The 16,062-nt window shown below is 47.6% G+C and overlaps 1 protein-coding gene and 1 long non-coding RNA gene across 7 annotated transcripts in view; one reads left to right on the top strand and one right to left on the bottom strand.

Annotated features, from left to right (window-relative positions):
• Positions 1-16,062, top strand: part of NFATC2 (nuclear factor of activated T cells 2) — a 104,368-nt gene that overhangs the window by 3,890 nt on the left and 84,416 nt on the right. Inside the window, exons 1-3 of one of the 5 annotated variants that reach the window (XM_068912355.1) lie at positions 4,406-4,887; positions 12,965-13,985; positions 15,423-15,591. In XM_068912355.1, coding sequence (XP_068768456.1) covers positions 4,731-4,887; positions 12,965-13,985; positions 15,423-15,591 — 1,347 coding nt within the window. In that variant the 5' untranslated portion in view covers positions 4,406-4,730. Of the gene's footprint in view, positions 1-4,405; positions 4,888-12,961; positions 13,986-15,422; positions 15,592-16,062 lie in introns of those variants that run through there. The other 4 variants (XM_068912356.1, XM_068912354.1, XM_068912357.1 and 1 more) reach the window with 4 other exon arrangements.
• Positions 1,958-4,763, bottom strand: LOC138061497 (uncharacterized). Of its 2 annotated transcripts, none has more exons than XR_011135296.1 (2): positions 4,631-4,763; positions 1,958-3,264 (listed from the first exon to the last, which is right to left on the bottom strand). It is a non-coding gene; the product is annotated as an uncharacterized lncRNA (long non-coding RNA). The 2 variants fall into 2 exon arrangements; XR_011135295.1 differs by having other exon boundaries at positions 1,958-4,062; positions 4,631-4,707.

Genomic DNA, 16,062 nt, shown 5'->3' with positions numbered 1-16,062 from the left:
TCTTCAGTTTGGAATATCATTTGATCGCTTGCATTTGTGAAGCTACTGAGGCGGGGAATACAATAAGATGGTCTAAGTAGAAACCAAATAATAGTGAAGGACAGGTTTAACTTACTGCAGTAAGTTTAAACACTGAGAAGTATGTTAAGCACTTCTTAAATCATGGTTTGTATCATACTAGAAACTGTTCTTTCTTAGCTTTGTTTTCAGACTCCTAGTCCCTGGTACCTGGGTAGTTCAGCATTCACATACTTTTAAAGTTTATTAAAGCAAAGCCCTGCCAAAGTCAAGCAGTGATCCAACTACGTGGAAGGGCCTCCTTCCATTCTCCAGTTCCCTGAAATGGCAGCGCAACGTATTTCCAGTCATGCTCTGTGCAGAGGCTGCTGCAAGTATACGTGGCTGCAATTTTTGTTAATGCTGCCAAGGACAGATTTTGCCTAAGATCTTGAAACACCTTTCTGGCTCATGAAAACAGCTTTACAGAAAAAAAGGAGTTAATTCTGACTCCCAGCTCTCTAAAATGGGTATTAGGAATCCAAGCAGGGTCGTGGCCAGAGGCTGGGGCTTGTGACCATGTTGGCCTTTTTATGGTGGTAGAAGGAGAACAAATGAAGGGTCCCTGTAGAAAGGAAGGGTTTCTGGTGTGAAGACGACTGAGATTTAGGGAAACTAGCTAGTATTTCCAGTCTTTGGACACTGTATTCTAGTATTTCACTCCAGCCCTAATGGAAAATAAGCATTAGGAAGTGTTTGTCACATTGTTTGGGTTTTTCCTTTGATTTGGAGTGGCTGCGTGCTTTTTCTGAGTGCATGTGTTGAACTGAAGAGTCCACAGACTATTCAAGTCTAGTAGTTTTCCTGCTTTTTCTTCATTGCTAATTATTAACAACAGACTATGGGCAGTATTTGTAAGTTATGTAGCTATAACAGCTAAAATTTAAACAATTTACAGTGCTTTATTTTCACTGTTGGCCAGAAAGCATGTTTTGGGTCTCAACTAAAATATACTCAGCCTTTGGAGGTCTTCAAAGCCTACAGCTGTCACTTGGTCTGAATTCTGCAGCTGCTCGAACCTAGTAATGGTTTCATGTGTCTCTAACATTTAGGCCAGATCTGTATTTTGTGGATTTGGACCACTTCTGCTCAAAATAACACACTGGTATGTTCCAGCGCAGCCCACAGAGTATATAGCGTTATAACTCACACCTCTATGCACTTGAAGCCTGTGGAAACTGTTATTCCTATATGATACACCATAGCGGTCATGTGGGACCAATGTCCTTATGTGCCCTGTCCATGTACTGCAGAAGGGAGCAGAGGGAGTCTGCTCGACTGCACGCCCGTCGGGTATTGCTCTGGACATCTGTGAAACTGTGTGTTGGGCAAAACCGTTGAATTCTACAAGCTGAGCTAATCCATACGTTTGTCCAACACTTTGCTCATTGCTGTCTTGTCACCCTAATTCTTCGCCAGTGTGAGAATTTATGATGGCATGAAATAGCGATGGAACTATTTGAAATTACACGGTCAGTTTGGAAAGCAAAAGGTACATTTTCCATTTGTGGAGTGTCACTAATTCTAGGAGTGGTTAAGGATATGCTTGAAACTTAACATTCTTAATAGAGTTGCAGGCAAGCTAGGAAATGAAGGATAAAGGATAGGGTAAAGATTTAGCAGCAGTTGGGGTCATTTCCCCAGGCTCTCCTGCCCATCACCCATAACTTACTTAAAAAAAGGCCTGTGTTATTGTTCATGTCTTTCCTTTTTGTGGCTAGTATAAATGATGCTATCCAATCATGCTCCATGTGTTGTTAGTAGGAAGGATGACAGCTTTCTTTAGTGCTAAGCCAAAATCAGCAAGTATATTTAGTTTTTCTAATGAATTTTAAGTAGAAAGGCAAATGATGAAAGGCTAGCTCTCCAACAAACAGTAAGCATCATTTTAAAACGGATATATAAATATGTCAATTTAATATATTTTTTCTTCAAATTTAAACAATTTAGAATGAATCAGGCATATTCAACAACATATGCTCCCCCAGGGCTCAGCAGACAGCAGTGCCCCAGACACGTTCCCAGGGGTACCCGCAGGGCTCAGCTCTGTGCGCAGCACGCCTGCTGGGGTGGCCTCACTTCTGCATCCAGTAGCCAAGACCACTAATCGCAGGCAGCGCAGGCCTCCCACTCCGTGCCAGCGGCAGGAGAGCTCCGTCGCCAGCCCTACCAGAGAGTCAAAGAAACTCCCGCGAGCCAGCGCCTTGTGTAGCATTAAGAATCACTGCAGCAGATGAGGTAGACTTTAGCTGTGGTCTCCAGCTCGACCACAGAGAGAGCATTGGCTCCTTTTCAACATAGGCATCAGCAGTCCCCGCACCAATGAAAAAGCCACACCAGGCCAGGAAGAAGCATCATATTGCACAAGAGCAGACATGCACAGCCTATGAGCTTTTCACGCCTCTTACACACACATGCACGCACACACACACACACCAAGCTGTGTGCTGACAATGTGGAAACCCAGTAAATTGCCGTTCCTGGTTGTTTTGGCAGTGCGTGCCGGAGAAAGTTCAAGTAGCTTGGTCCAAGGAAGCTATTGTGTTACTATGTATATTATGCATTAATGAGAAAAAATATTGTCCTTTTAGTCTCTGCTGAGTGAAAATATGCCATCAATTACAGTGAAATTGCTCATTAAGCTAGGGACTATGAACACAGAGTAATGGCTCTTCCGTCTCTGTTTAAAATGCACTCCAGTACTGAATGCATAGGGAGCATATACGAGTAGGGTTCCTGGTATTCCCAGGTAACCATCTCTTTATGTAAATATCTCAGTAAAAATATCTAGCAAATCAGCTCTGCAGGATCACCTGTCCTTCCTGAAAGTCTGCTTTCCCTATCCCTTGGCATTTTCTGCTAAAGAATTAGTGTCGTAAAGGCCTAATTCCAGTTTGAGTATTCCTCCCTGCCCCGACTACATGCACCTACAAAGGCAGTGGTCTTGCAGTCATCCTCACTTTCCCTTCCCGCCAGAAAGTGCTGTGCAGTGTTTCTGTTCACCAATAGGTGCCTCTAACGCATCCTGGTAGCTGCTGTTGGATGAAGGGGCCATGTGAACACGAGCTGCTGAGGTTCTTCAGAAGCTCCATGTAGAAGCTGATTTGACAGCGTAGGAAAAGTCTGACTTCTTGCGTCCTAAACTGGCACAGGATAGAGGAACGGGATGTGACGAGCTGTATGTGTACTGCGTCGTTACTTGTCTGGCTATATTAATGGTAAAAGTGATAGGGTATTAGCCAAAACGTAGAGATCCTGGTTCGTGCATGCTATAATAGAGACTTTCTGTGACCTGGGACAAGTAACTTAGGGCCAGATTTGTAAAGTATGTACTTAATGCTGTCGTGCTAACAGGCTTAGCAAATAAAAACAAAGTTGAAGTAAACAGCAAAGTATTTCTTTAACGACCTTGGTCCCTCTGCCTTTGCCTCCCTTCCCTGTCTACAGATTGAGAACGTTTTTCAGACTCAGACCTGGTGACAGCAATCTGTGCATTTATAAAGGGGAACATATAAACAGGTAAGCAAGGGAACAGAGTCTTCTGACCGCAGATGCTCTAAACACACAAATTTAGGATCCCCAGGTACCCACGAGTGAAGTCATTGCTGTTAGTAGCAGCCATCAGAGAGGAGAAGGCGGTCGGGAGGCAGTGACCAGCACTTTATGAAGTGCTCGGGGAAGAGGTGATGAATAGGGCCAATGTGGTGAAGGTGGCCCGGGCACCTCGGGAAGCTGGCAGCGCCGGCAGTGTGGTCGGTAGGGAACGCGGTGAGAGCCGTGGAAGGCCCATGCTGTGAAATACTGTTTATGAGCAAGGCAAGGGAAGAACAGAGGCCTTGTGCACGATGGAGTTTGCGCTTCTGAAGGCGTCCCGGTTAGGAGATGCATCCAGAAAACTGCCTGCTGCTGCCTTAGCAGCAGCCTGGAATGAGCGGAAGGAGCATGCGGCAGGGGATGCACGAAGCCCGGAGAAGGCAAGGGAAGAGCCTGGAGCTGCTGGAGACCCTGGAAACCACATCAGAAAGGGGCCCAGTCGCTGGGGAGCAGGAGGCTGCACGCAAGCGAGCGAGCGGTGCTCAGCCTAGGGTAACAGCAGCAGCTGAGGGGCAGAGACGGGCTCCCTGAAGGGGGTTTCTGGAGGCTCCCCTGGCCGCTGCCACCCCCAGCCCCGCGTAAGGCCCTTTCTTTCCCCCGCGGCCCTGCTTTTCCCTTTGCCTTTTCACCCCTGCTCCTCCGCAGGCCCCCTCTGCTGTGCCGACGAGCTCCGCCGGAGGAGCCCGCTCTGCCCCGGGGCCGCGGCCGGGGCCGGGGCCGGGGCCGGTGCGGGCAGGGCAGGGCTCCTCCTCCGCGGGGGCGGCCCCGGGCGGCAGGTGGCTGCTCGGGAGCAGGAAGCCGCCGCGGCTCCTCTCGCCGATCCCCCCTCGTGTGCCGCCGCTGGGGCTCGCCGCCCGCCCCCTCCCCCCCCCGGGACCGGGGGCAATTCTCGTCTTTTTTTGTTGTTGTTATTGTTTGTTTTGTTTCCCTTCCCCCCCCCCCCCAATCCCTCCGCCCTTGCCCTTGGAAGGATACCTACAGGTTTTATCGCGGCTGTTGCGTCTTGGGCTCCTTTCGGCAGCAGGCCAGCCCCGGGACGAGCCTCCCGGCCTGCCGGTGCCCGGCAGCAGTTGGCCCAGATGAGCGCCGCTGCCCAGGCTCCCGAGCCGGAGCCGCAGGAGGGGGGCCCCGGCCCCGGCCCCGGCCCCGGCCCCGGCGCGGCCCGGGCGGGCAGCCCCCAGGAGGAGTTCGACTTCTCCATCCTCTTCGACTACGACTACCTGAAGCCGATTGAAGGTTGGTGAGGAGCCCCGGCCCCCCCCGGAGGCGCTGCTCTGCCGCGGCGGGGCCGGGCTGCGGGGCCCGCGGCTGCCCCGCGTCCGACGTGCGCGGCCGGGCCGGGCCGGGTCCCGTCTCGCCTCGTCCCTCGCCGCTTCTCCGGCCCCGGCGCGGGCGATGCCGGTGGCTCGCGGCTTTGCCCGCTCTGCTCGGGGCTGCTGCGCGTTGGTTGTGGCGCTGGAAAGCGGCAGCTGTCACTGGCGGCTCGGGGTGTGCGCGGTGGCCCGGGCGCCCGCGAGCGCCTCGGGGACTTTCCTCGGACTTGCAGAAAGTTTTGCAGGCGGGTGTCAGAGCGCGGTGCTGAAAGAACAAGCAGCAGAGCTGCGCGGGGTCAGGCTGCTTGTGACTGTCCCCCCTCCCGGGAGAGGCTGTTCTGGAAGCTCAGCCAAAACGGCAGCCCGAGCGCGGAGCGGAGGTGGTTACCCGAGTCTGACCCTTCCTGCCTGGACGGCCTGGAATTGGGGGGGGGGGGGGGGGGGGGGGGGAGAGGGGGCTCCGGTTGGGGTCCAGGCACCGTAAGCTTAAATTAAAAAAAAAAAAAAAGAGCCAGTCTATTTTCATACTTTCCTGAGCCTGTGTATGTCTGGGATACTGAAAGCATTGCAGCGAGCGTTCCCTGATTCTTTAAATTACAATTGTCTGTTAATTACGCTAAAAAATGATGCTTCCTGTCTCATAAAACACAGATTTGTGTAAACTAGACAAAGCTAAAGGAGACAGGACCCAGAGGAAGGAATTACTGGGATGTTGTTTCTAAGATACGTTCATCATTCATCGTGATCCAGCGCAGTTAAGAGGTGGTGCTTCTTTAGGGCGTTCGAAGAGAGAGATGCTGTGTTCCTAAGGGACAGTGCAGGAGAAGGAGACCTATTAGGCCTGAGTTGTGGTATCACTAGTAAAATAGAGTTATTACTGAGTTTTATTTTCGTGTTTACTTGTTTAAATACAGAATGTGTGTCAGCGTCAGGATGGTTAATTCATCAGCTCTACAAAGCTGCATTTTCTTTCAAGGTTTAATGCAGATCAAAAGTTGCTGAAATAAGTTGATGACAGGGAGAGGTCAGTGATTTTAATGAAAATGTATTAAACTCAGTGAAAGCTTCAGATGTTGCTTTTGTTCATGGCTTTATAGTAGAGATGACTGCTGTGAAGCCTTAAGTGGGAAGTTCCACAAAATACAATAGTACGTGGGTGGGGGGTAGAAAGTTAAATCTTTTCAACCGCACAAATGCAGAGCAGTATATGCTTGTAGTAGAAGTAACTTCCTTCTTAAGCCTGCTTTCTCCCCATTTGAATGACTGGAAACCATAATTAGTAGTCATTTTCTTCATTCCAAAGATGGAAATCATTAGCATAAAGAAAGATCACGGCCCTATATACTAGCACTGTAATCTGGAGAACATTCTCGCTCGCTTTGAAAAGACCCCAGCTAAAGTCTGTAAGCAATGCAGTATACAGCCGTGACCTTTAATGTACAAAAGATTAAAGCTTGTTTACACGAGAACAGAAAATGTTCAAATTTTGAGAAGGAGCTTTATGCACATGCTGTGGGAAAACGATGCTGGTTGTTCGTGTGAGATTGTGGCCTCATCTGAACTGCAGTGGGGAAAACGAGGCCTTTTCGGTGGAGGATTCAGAATGGAACCAAAACTACAGGAGTGTCTGGGGAGCCCAGACCTTGACTCTGGTTCCTGCGTTGGGAGAGCGGCTGAAAGAGGCTCCAGTTTCCTCAGTCTAGGCTGCCCCACCCACCATTCACAACCAGTCCTATAATAACAAATCTCTGTAAACTTGCTGAAAGTGATTTTTATTTTATTTTTTAAGAAAAAAACCATAAATGCCAGGCTCTAGGAATGGCTGGGGAGGAAAGTTGATCTTAGATAAATGATTTTTAAAAGGCTCTGAGTTGACAGTATCAATTTAAGCTAGTGTTTTAAAAGTAGGATCTATATCACAACTTGTTGCCATGGAAATGCCAGAAATATCCTTACTGAAAGCAGCTGGCACTCACTAGTACTTATGTGTGCCTGAGACAACAGGAACATGGACTGCTATAAAAGCAACAGGGGAAAAAGTGTAAATAAAAATCCTACAGTCAATATTATTAATATTAGATATTCCTCTTTAAGCCAGCCATTTCCATAAGCAGGAGTGTTGTACAGAGTGCCATTTTCCATGTGCTTTTTGCTTGTAACTTTGCTTGCCAGACTTTTATTAGCTATCTTCTTCCCAGCATTTTCAAACCAGAAACATCTGCTTTTAGCAGGCTGAACTCAGAGACGTGTCCAGGTGAGCAGTCCTCTGGAATTTTGCAGAGCAGGTATCCCGGACTGTTAGGCTAAGTTTGAGATTTCACTTGGTCAGGGAAGATGTTTTCTGCGCTTAAAAAAAAAGTTTTAGATTCATTCCCTTGAAAGGTGCATGTGGAGATAATGTCAGTGGTATCCCAAGTTTTATCTTATTTCAATCTTGAAAGTGCTGAATATCTTTGTTTCTCAAAGAAGATTGACAGAAAATAGTTACACATGATGAACTTCCCGGTCAGATTATAACTTCTCTGGTCTTAAATCCTATATATATATATCTGTCTATATATATGTGTGTGTGTGTATGTATGTATGTATATTTGTCCTGTTTCTTCTTTTTCCCCCAATACAAAGCCATTGAAAGGAGGAAAAAAATTAGTAACAGCTCAGTCCTGGTAGCTGGCTCAGTAACACAGGACACAGTGTTCATCAGCAGCCCTACAGTAAAAAAAAATATGCACATGTAATAGCGAATACCAGATTTCACTCAGGAAACCAACTTTCACTTTAAGCTTCCAAGCAGCTAGTGTAAATAAGAGAATACAGAGCTTTTGAAAAATGCAAAAATAATCTGGACTGGGCCCTTGAAATGACAAGAAGCTACTTAATTTAAAAATTTCGGGCTCTTTTCCTTATGCAGATAAGTAACTCCATTGAAATCCCAGGAGTTGCACCGCAGCAAGCGGATGTGAGGTCAAAACTGAACTTCTCCCCCTGCGTTCCCTTGGCTCCTTTGTCCTGCAGGGAGCTATCTTTAGCTTTTCTTAGATGATGATTTGTATAAACCCATCATGGAACGCAGTTGCTCTGGTGATCTATTATTCCCTAATTTCAGGCTGATTCGCAAGGTCACATTTGGCTGACTGAACAGCTTTGAAGTTACTGCCTTGTTTAAAAAACAGGGGAGGGTGGGTCATTGCAAATCCGTGTGTGCACGCACTTGGGTACGTGGGTTCAGGCTGGGGAGATCTGTCAAGCCGAGCAGCTGGAGTGGGATTTCCTCTTGCTGCCTTTCAGAGGTGTGTGGAAAAGGAGTTGGGTTTTTTTTCTTTTCTTTTCTTTTTTTTTTAATCAAGAGTCTTTTAAATGCCTGTAGAACTTAACTTGATTTTTTTCACGTGTGTTTTACCTCTTCTTACTAATCCCTTCTAATGCCAGCCCTGACAGTGAGCACCTGGGGGTGCTGCCCAGCTGCCGGGTGGCTGGCCGAGCTGCCACTCGTTTGGGAGTGTGTCTGTAGGAGCCGGCTTGCTGGTTGGTTGTAGCACGGTGGCACCCGGAGCCCTGCTCCCGGTCCCTATTGTGAGGGAATGAATTAGGAACCGGGTAGAGAACACGGGACAAAGGGGCGGAATAAACGCTGGCAGCTGGTGTGCCATCCCGACCGGTGGGGAGGGAGGACGTGCTCCAGGCACAGGAGGCTTGGGTAAGAGAGGTGGGTGGTGAAATAAGCTTGCTGGCAGGCCCAGCTAATGCTGACTGAGACTGTGAGGGCTGGCCAGTGCTGGCGCCACGCGCACCTCGTCTTCTCTTTAATCTCCTTTCAGACAAGAGGGATCTTTTGAGATCAGAGAATGATGAAATGCCAGTGAAACCTAAGGCTGAGAAATGCCCGAGTAGTAGAAGCTGGGGAAGCTCTGTAACTCTCCATCCAGGAGGAGGTGTCAGAGGGGCTGTGCTGGAGCGGCTGCGGATGGCTCCCTGAGAGGCTGCTGCAGCAGTAGTCTCAAAAACGGTAGCGAGGACAGCCCTTCATGGGGCAGTTTTCAGGCTGTGTTTGGAGATGCAATGTGCAGGAACAGAGGAATCCTTGAAGATGGTGGGAAGAAGTGCAACCCCGGGTGCTCAGCTGTACCTCTGCGAGGCTGCCTCATGAGGTTTCAGACCTACTTCAGTTATGGGAAAACACCTCCTTCCCCAGGCTGGTTGGTCGTGTAACTGTCCTCCTGCGGGGAGACACCGTGACCAGCGGCTTCCTTGGGGACCCAGCCGGAGGGAGCAGGGCTGCCTGGCATCTCCAGCACAGCAGAGGGCCTGGGACATCCTGCACTCTGCGCCCACCTCCCACTGCGTGGCTCCTGCTCCCCTCAGCCGGTTCTCCTTGAGGAGACACGTGGGCATCGTTGCCACCTGCCTGCATCCTCCCGTGGCCTGGGCTGCTCCGTGGCCGTGGAGGGAAAGCGGCTGGCTGGCCCTGGTCACGGGAACGGCCTCTTTCCAGGCCCCCGTGTCGCCCCTCGGCGCAGGAGGCTGCCGCTGTTTAGGAAACCAAGCTCACGTGGGGAAGCGGGATGTCGGCTTGGGCTTTCCCCAGTCCTGGAGCAGATGCCAACCCCGGGCAGTCTTGGCCAAACTGGCAGCGAGCGGAAGGATCCAGTCCCATTCCTACCAAAACTAAAGGCTAAATTTCTATAGATTTCAATGGAAGAGCGGTCTCCTTGGGGAAAGCAGGACTTGCTGCTTCACCTGGCCTTGTCTCTTCCTCCTCCGGCCAGGTCGCACTATTGCGTTTGTACCAATGCAACCGTTCCCGTGACATTGCAGCTGTGGGCAATAGCTGCCTCGGACGACAGTTTCATTGCACCACTGAAGCTGTGCAGGGTTGGGAGTTGGGCAGGAGACGTCCCCAAAAAGCCAGCCCCCCTCAGCCCTGCCAAAGCCATGTGGATGAGTCAGGGAGCAGCAGCCTCCTCTGAGTCAGCGGGAGCTGGAGAAGCTGGGCGTGCTGGGGAGCGTCCCCAGCCAGAGCACCGGCCTCCCGCTCCCGTCACCTCTGCTTATTGCACTTTCCCAGACGCTCTAGAAACGAGCTGAAGTTTCTCAGCCAGAGCCTTGCCCGCGTGCCCATGCTCCTGCCTGCTGCACTGATAAATCGCCACGGCGGGGAAATGAAATAGTTTTGCTCCAAAAAAGGCCATGGGTGTTGCCTGGTTGGCAAAGGGTATCTGCCTCGTTTCTTGCGTATTAGCAATGGGTGAGCAATGCCGGCTTGCGTGGCCCGTAAACGCTCTGGAGCGCTTTGTGAAGAAGGCTGTGTGAAGGCAAAGTCATGCTGCAGCTCGCTGTTGCGCATAAGCATTGTTATTAATACCTAGGACGTGAATCCTCTTAGAGGGAGGGTGAATGGCAAGGATGAAAGTACTCGTTTAAACACAAAATATTTCAATGAAAAGCAAAGAAAATGTAAAGTAAAGCTCAGTTTATTACTGGCAAAAAGTGGGCTGTGTTTGTTTATTTGCAGGGCCTTAAAAATTGCTCTCGAACGCACAGATATGTTTATTGTGTGTCTATCTGCCAGCTGACAGCATTGATGATACGGTTTGACATGTATGGTGAATACATGTAGATGAGGTGAATTACTGTAGATGAGGTGAATGGGGAACTGAAACAGTCGTCCGTTCCTTGATGTGAGATCATCTGGCGTGGAGAGCTTTTCTGCGATTACGGAGGCACTGCACAAATTCCTGTCTTGCACCTTGATGTCAAGCCCTGCTCTGCTGGGTGCTCGTTTGGCTCTCTTGCATCACTTTAAGTAGGAGTAATTCTTCAGAAAGCAATGGGGATGATGCTTTGTGTGACTGTGCAGGGCTGCGTGGCTCTGTTCAGTCCTGGGAGGGAGATGTTCTTGTTGAAGTGAGTCATAGCATCAGTATATATGCTTGATGCCTCAGAAGTTGAGTGATGTGAATGACAGTCCTTTTCTGTGAATGCCAAAGCTCTGATATCAACGATGCTAAAAGATGCTCACTTCAACATTCAGTTACTCTTGTTGCTGTTTTCCCTATCCTAAAACAGCTATGCGCTGGGATTAAAAGCCAGAGGAAACCTTAAGAGATCTGCAAGCGAGACTCTTCCAGCTGCCCGGGTTGCTGTCACGTACCAAATCTGTGTGCTGGTTTGTTTGGTTGGCTGCTTGGTGTTTTTCACTAAACACTATGGCTCAGCAATTCCTGCCAAATTTGAATAGAATTTACTCTAGGTTGTGCAAAATATTCGGAACAAAAAGTAGAACTTGTCCAAACTACAGCTTTTTCTTTGTTTTTGCAGTCTTGAAGATGCATTAATTTTACGAAAATTCCCTCATGCAGCTAATGAGTTCTTCACTTGCAAAATGTTGCCATTTTTGAGGGTGAGAACAGGCTCATCACCAAAAAGTAAAGATAGCCTTGAATTTTTTTATATGCTCGCTACAAAGCCATCATTTTGCTTTCACATGAAGAAGAATTTAAACCTGAGAACTAACAAAATACCCCTGACATGAAAACACAGTATTTCTGTGTGTAAAAGTTTCACAACCTTTCACTACTTTTGCAAAAAGTACAGCCAGCTCCTACCTGGTTTTGTGTGTAATGTTATTTGTTCATGAGAAATGCTGTCTCACGTAGTGTAGGAGTCGGAGAAAATGCTGGAGAAGTTATTTGAATATTTAAATGAAACATTCTTTGCCTCTGACACGTATTGATCTTTGCCTGAGGGTGAACAGTGCCAATTAATTTCTAACTGTGGTGCCATTTCAAATATTTTCTGCCGAATATATTGAAATCTTTAAAAACGTATAAAAATCCTGATTGTATTTTGTATACTTTTGCATAATGACAAGTATTGTTCAGCTCCCAGACTAGGGTAACCACAACAGCATGGCAGCTGATGTGTTGTTCCTTGTCTGTCCTGGGCCGTTTGGCATGACTTTGCCCTCTGCCACCACTGGGGTTAAGGATGTGAAGGGGTGGTGGGATGAGATCAGGACTGCACTCGGGAACAGCAAGGAGAATTCGCTGTTGCCGAGGAAAAGACCTGTGCTGCAGTCTGGGGACAGTTTGCAAAACCGAGAATCTCTGAAAATTGAGGGTGTTTTTTTTTTTTTTTTTTTGCACCAGGAGAGGATGTTGGACTGAATGTTTACTAGTTTATTCTGAATGTTATAATCCCTCTTTGGCCATAGTGTTCCTTGAGTTGGAATTGGAAAGTGATTGCCTGTAAGCATAGGGCTGGATCCCTTCTATCTCTCTTCCTTTTCCTACAAATATTTGTGATTGTATTTTCTGATCATCTGAAGCTTCCTCATGTGAATCCTGTTACCAGAACTTGTTGACATGATATGGAGCCAAACAAATCATCACACAGAACTGAGCTTTTCATTCAAGAGCTTGAATTCAGCTTTGGTTTCATTAAGCCTTTTTTTTGGCTGGCCTTTGCTGTATAAGAAAGGTTGTGGGGGGTTTTTCCCTTCACCAAAACCTGCTTCTCAACCTTTTAGTTTTACGTAGTCCTATTTGGAACCAGTTTTGTGATGTGATGGTCTCAGTCCAGCTCCTTGTTGACAAAAGTTGACCAAAATCACACCACCTCAATCAATGCAAACGGTATCTTTGACAGAATCAGCAGAGAGGCCAGCAATTAAATGGGCAGAGAGGCTGAAGTTTCTTCTTAGCCTTGCAGGTGATCCCTCTAGGTCAGGGCTTGGGTAGCAGGGGGCAGACAGGGCAGTGTGGAGAAGTTTGCACTGCTCTGGTCCATGCTGCATCTGCTCTGAGCACTTGAGCTTCCCTGGCTGTTAATCCAGTACTTTTCACGAGCATTAATTGTAGTTAAAAATAATTAAGCGAATCTAATATTTACCTATTGCCAGATCACATCCCATTTATAAATATGCATTTTTTTAAATCCATGATTGCTCAGCTTCTGTAGTAGTATTTATAGTCTTAAAGAGACCCTTCTTTTTCCAGAAGAACCGACTCCACATAAAACCAACAGCCCACCCTCTGGAGTTACATACGCTCATGATGACTTGGACTGTGGCCTCAAGCCATGCCCCCTGGCTTTTTCTAGCCTTTCTGCAGATCCCATGGGCAGATATGGACAGCCAGATAGCATAGGGACAACACCTGCACACCCTGCAAACGCTGCAGGGGCCTCTGCTCCGAGCCCTAGGATTGAAATTACTCCATATCATGAACTGATTCATTCAGGGGGTCCCTTCCGCAGCAGAGACACAGATCTCTTGGTAGAACATCAGTCAAACTCTGCTACCACTAGCCCCAGGGTTACCCTGCCTGTCCCTGGCTTTGAGGGCTACAGAGAACCGCTGTGTTTGAGCCCAGCTAGTAGTGGCTCATCTGCAAGTTTCATTTCAGAGACAAATTTCTCTCCTTACACATCACCATGTGTTTCACCAAATAATGGTCCTAGTGATGACCTTTGTCCACAGTTTCAAAACATCCATACTCATTATTCTCCTAGAACCTCTCCAATAATGTCACCACGAACAAGCATCACGGAGGAAACCTGCTTGGGACAACATTCACCATCACCCCGTCCCAACTCAAGGTCTTCATCACCAGGTGCAAAACGGAGGTACTCTTGCACTGAGCTCTACAATACTCAGCCGCCTTCCACTTCTCCACGACAGTCAAGGACCCCCTCTCCACAATCCTCTCCTCGCATCCCTTTGAGAGAAGACAGCTCTTCGGTTACTTACACACAGTTGCCCAGCGCTTCTATTTCCATGGATGCTATGAACAGCCTTCCTACGGATCCTTCTTGTGGTGTTCCCACAAAAATTTGGAAAACCAGCCCTGATCCTTCATCGATGCCTTCCCACAAAAACAGCATTCCATGTCACGTCTTTCAGACTGTTGACTTCCATGGGCCTTGTGAGCAGGAGGACAGGAGAAACTCAGCCCCAGAATCGATTTTGTTGGTACCTCCATCTTGGACAAAGCAGCTGATGCCTGCAATACCTCTCTGCAGGTATGTAACACGTACTGTGCTTGTGTGTTTTCTTATCTCCTGAGGCCCTCTGCCATGCGTGGTGACTCCTAGGAGGTGTTTCCTTGGGTGGATCTTCCTGCAGAACAGAGCTAAATATTCAGGGATGGCAGTGACTGTGCCAGGGTGCATGTGAACCCATTATGATTCTGAGATAAATCTGGGTTTTCAAAGAAACATCATGAAAGTTGTTAGTGATGCCACAATATACAACAAATTCACCTCAGTTTGCCAAACTACTTGTCCAAAAAGCAAATTCCAAGCAGCTTTTGACAAAGGTCAGAGACTCTCGCTCTGTCCAAACACTTTTAAAGAAAATGGTTTGATTGCTTCTCTAAATTCAGTGAATATGTCACTCAGAAATTTCCTTCAAGGATGGAAATGCTTTAAATAATTCCTGATTCAAAATAGAGAATACTACTCCAAGTCAGACTGAACATTCATTCATCCCCTAGTGATTTATTGCTGGTTGTTAATTTGTTAATTGTCATTTAACTAAAATCTCAGTCGCTTGCCCTGCCCTCATCAACTTGCTCTATTGTCTGACGCTGGCACTAGAGACACCCGGCAGCACAGCGTGCAGGTTTGGACCCTGCTCAGCTCGTATCTGCCAGGATAGTGGTTTCCAAACTTGTGACTCCACTTCCAGTTGCAACTGGAATCCTGTCAGCCCTCTCGTCGGCAAGGTTATCCCCATGCTGAGGTTATCCCATGCTGTTCTGGACCAAGTAAACACAAATTGCAAGCAAAAGAACATGGGCCGTGACTTTCCATGCTTTGTTAGAGCAGTCTTGGCAGCAGCTTATACTAATAAGGTAACGGTTGGTTAAAATCCAGCACAAGTTCTTATCGTACTTCTTAATGTATTCATTTCATGCGATAAACTCTTGTCTGTTTCATAACAGGAAAACTAGTATCAGGTAAGAATATTTAGCATTTTATTCTTGTTCCTCTTGTTATTTATAGAAATCAGAAATTTTATTTTAAAATAGTATTTTTAAAGAAACTACTAGTTTATGCAACTGGTAAGTAATGGTGAATGGAGATAACATTTCACAATATAGATTAGCTATGCTCAAAGTTTAAGATGCATAGCAAAAATTAGATAAAAGAGGCGGGATCTTTGAAATAACATTACCACTACAGACACTTCTATTTAAGAGTAGGGAGTTCCCTTGCTTCTGCTAGGAGAGGAGCCCACAGAAAACACTGATTACAAACTTTGCTGAAAGTCAGGATGAACGCAAAGGTGATTAGGGCAGCATATGCTCGCTGAAATTAATAGCAAGCGCCCAGTCATTTCAGCGAGAGGAGGAGAGCAGCCACGTTGGGGTACTTGGAGGAAGAGCAGAGCAGAGCAGGGCTTTGAGAAATAAAGTACTAGAAGAGTGTCAGACTGTGTGATCTCGCCCTGCCCAGCTTGCCCGTGCAGTCGCTCCCACCGCTCGAGTGGCCGCTCTCCAGCCAGTCTGGCTCTTACGAGTTACGGATCGAAGTGCAGCCGAAGCCCCACCACCGTGCGCACTATGAGACGGAGGGAAGTCGGGGGGCGGTTAAGGCACCAACCGGAGGTCATCCCGTCGTCCAGGTAAGGGATTGGAGAATACCTGGATAACAATGAAGTTGGGGATGAGTTCATTTTTGAGCATCTTGCTTGGGGATGACCCTGAGAAGGGAGGAGCGTATGCATCTGGGTGTGTTTGTAAACAGACGTAACTGTCTCAGGTTGGACAGTGACGAATTTCTAGAAGTTTGGAAGCTTGGCTTGGATTAGCTTGTGAAAGCTCAGACATTCAGCCAAAGTATTTGCCATCTTTTCTGTGCTAGATATTAAACCTCCTGTGATCAAACTCTGTCATAAGCTATGCAGCTGTTCTGGACTCCAGCTGTACCCATTTTGTCTTGGAAACCCTCTTCTGTGTCGCTTATGGCTTTTTGTGAGGTTCAAAACGTGCAAACATCCTAGCTTTCAAGCTCAGCTTAGCATGGCGTCCAAACTGCGATTTAAAATAAATAGCAGATCATGTTAGATCTGAAGTAAAAGTGGTGCATGAAAGTG

Source organism: Struthio camelus, chromosome 18, assembly GCF_040807025.1.
Source record: "Struthio camelus isolate bStrCam1 chromosome 18, bStrCam1.hap1, whole genome shotgun sequence".
Classification (NCBI taxonomy): Eukaryota; Metazoa; Chordata; class Aves; order Struthioniformes; family Struthionidae; genus Struthio; species Struthio camelus.
This window is presented reverse-complemented; position numbering and strand designations above follow the sequence as displayed.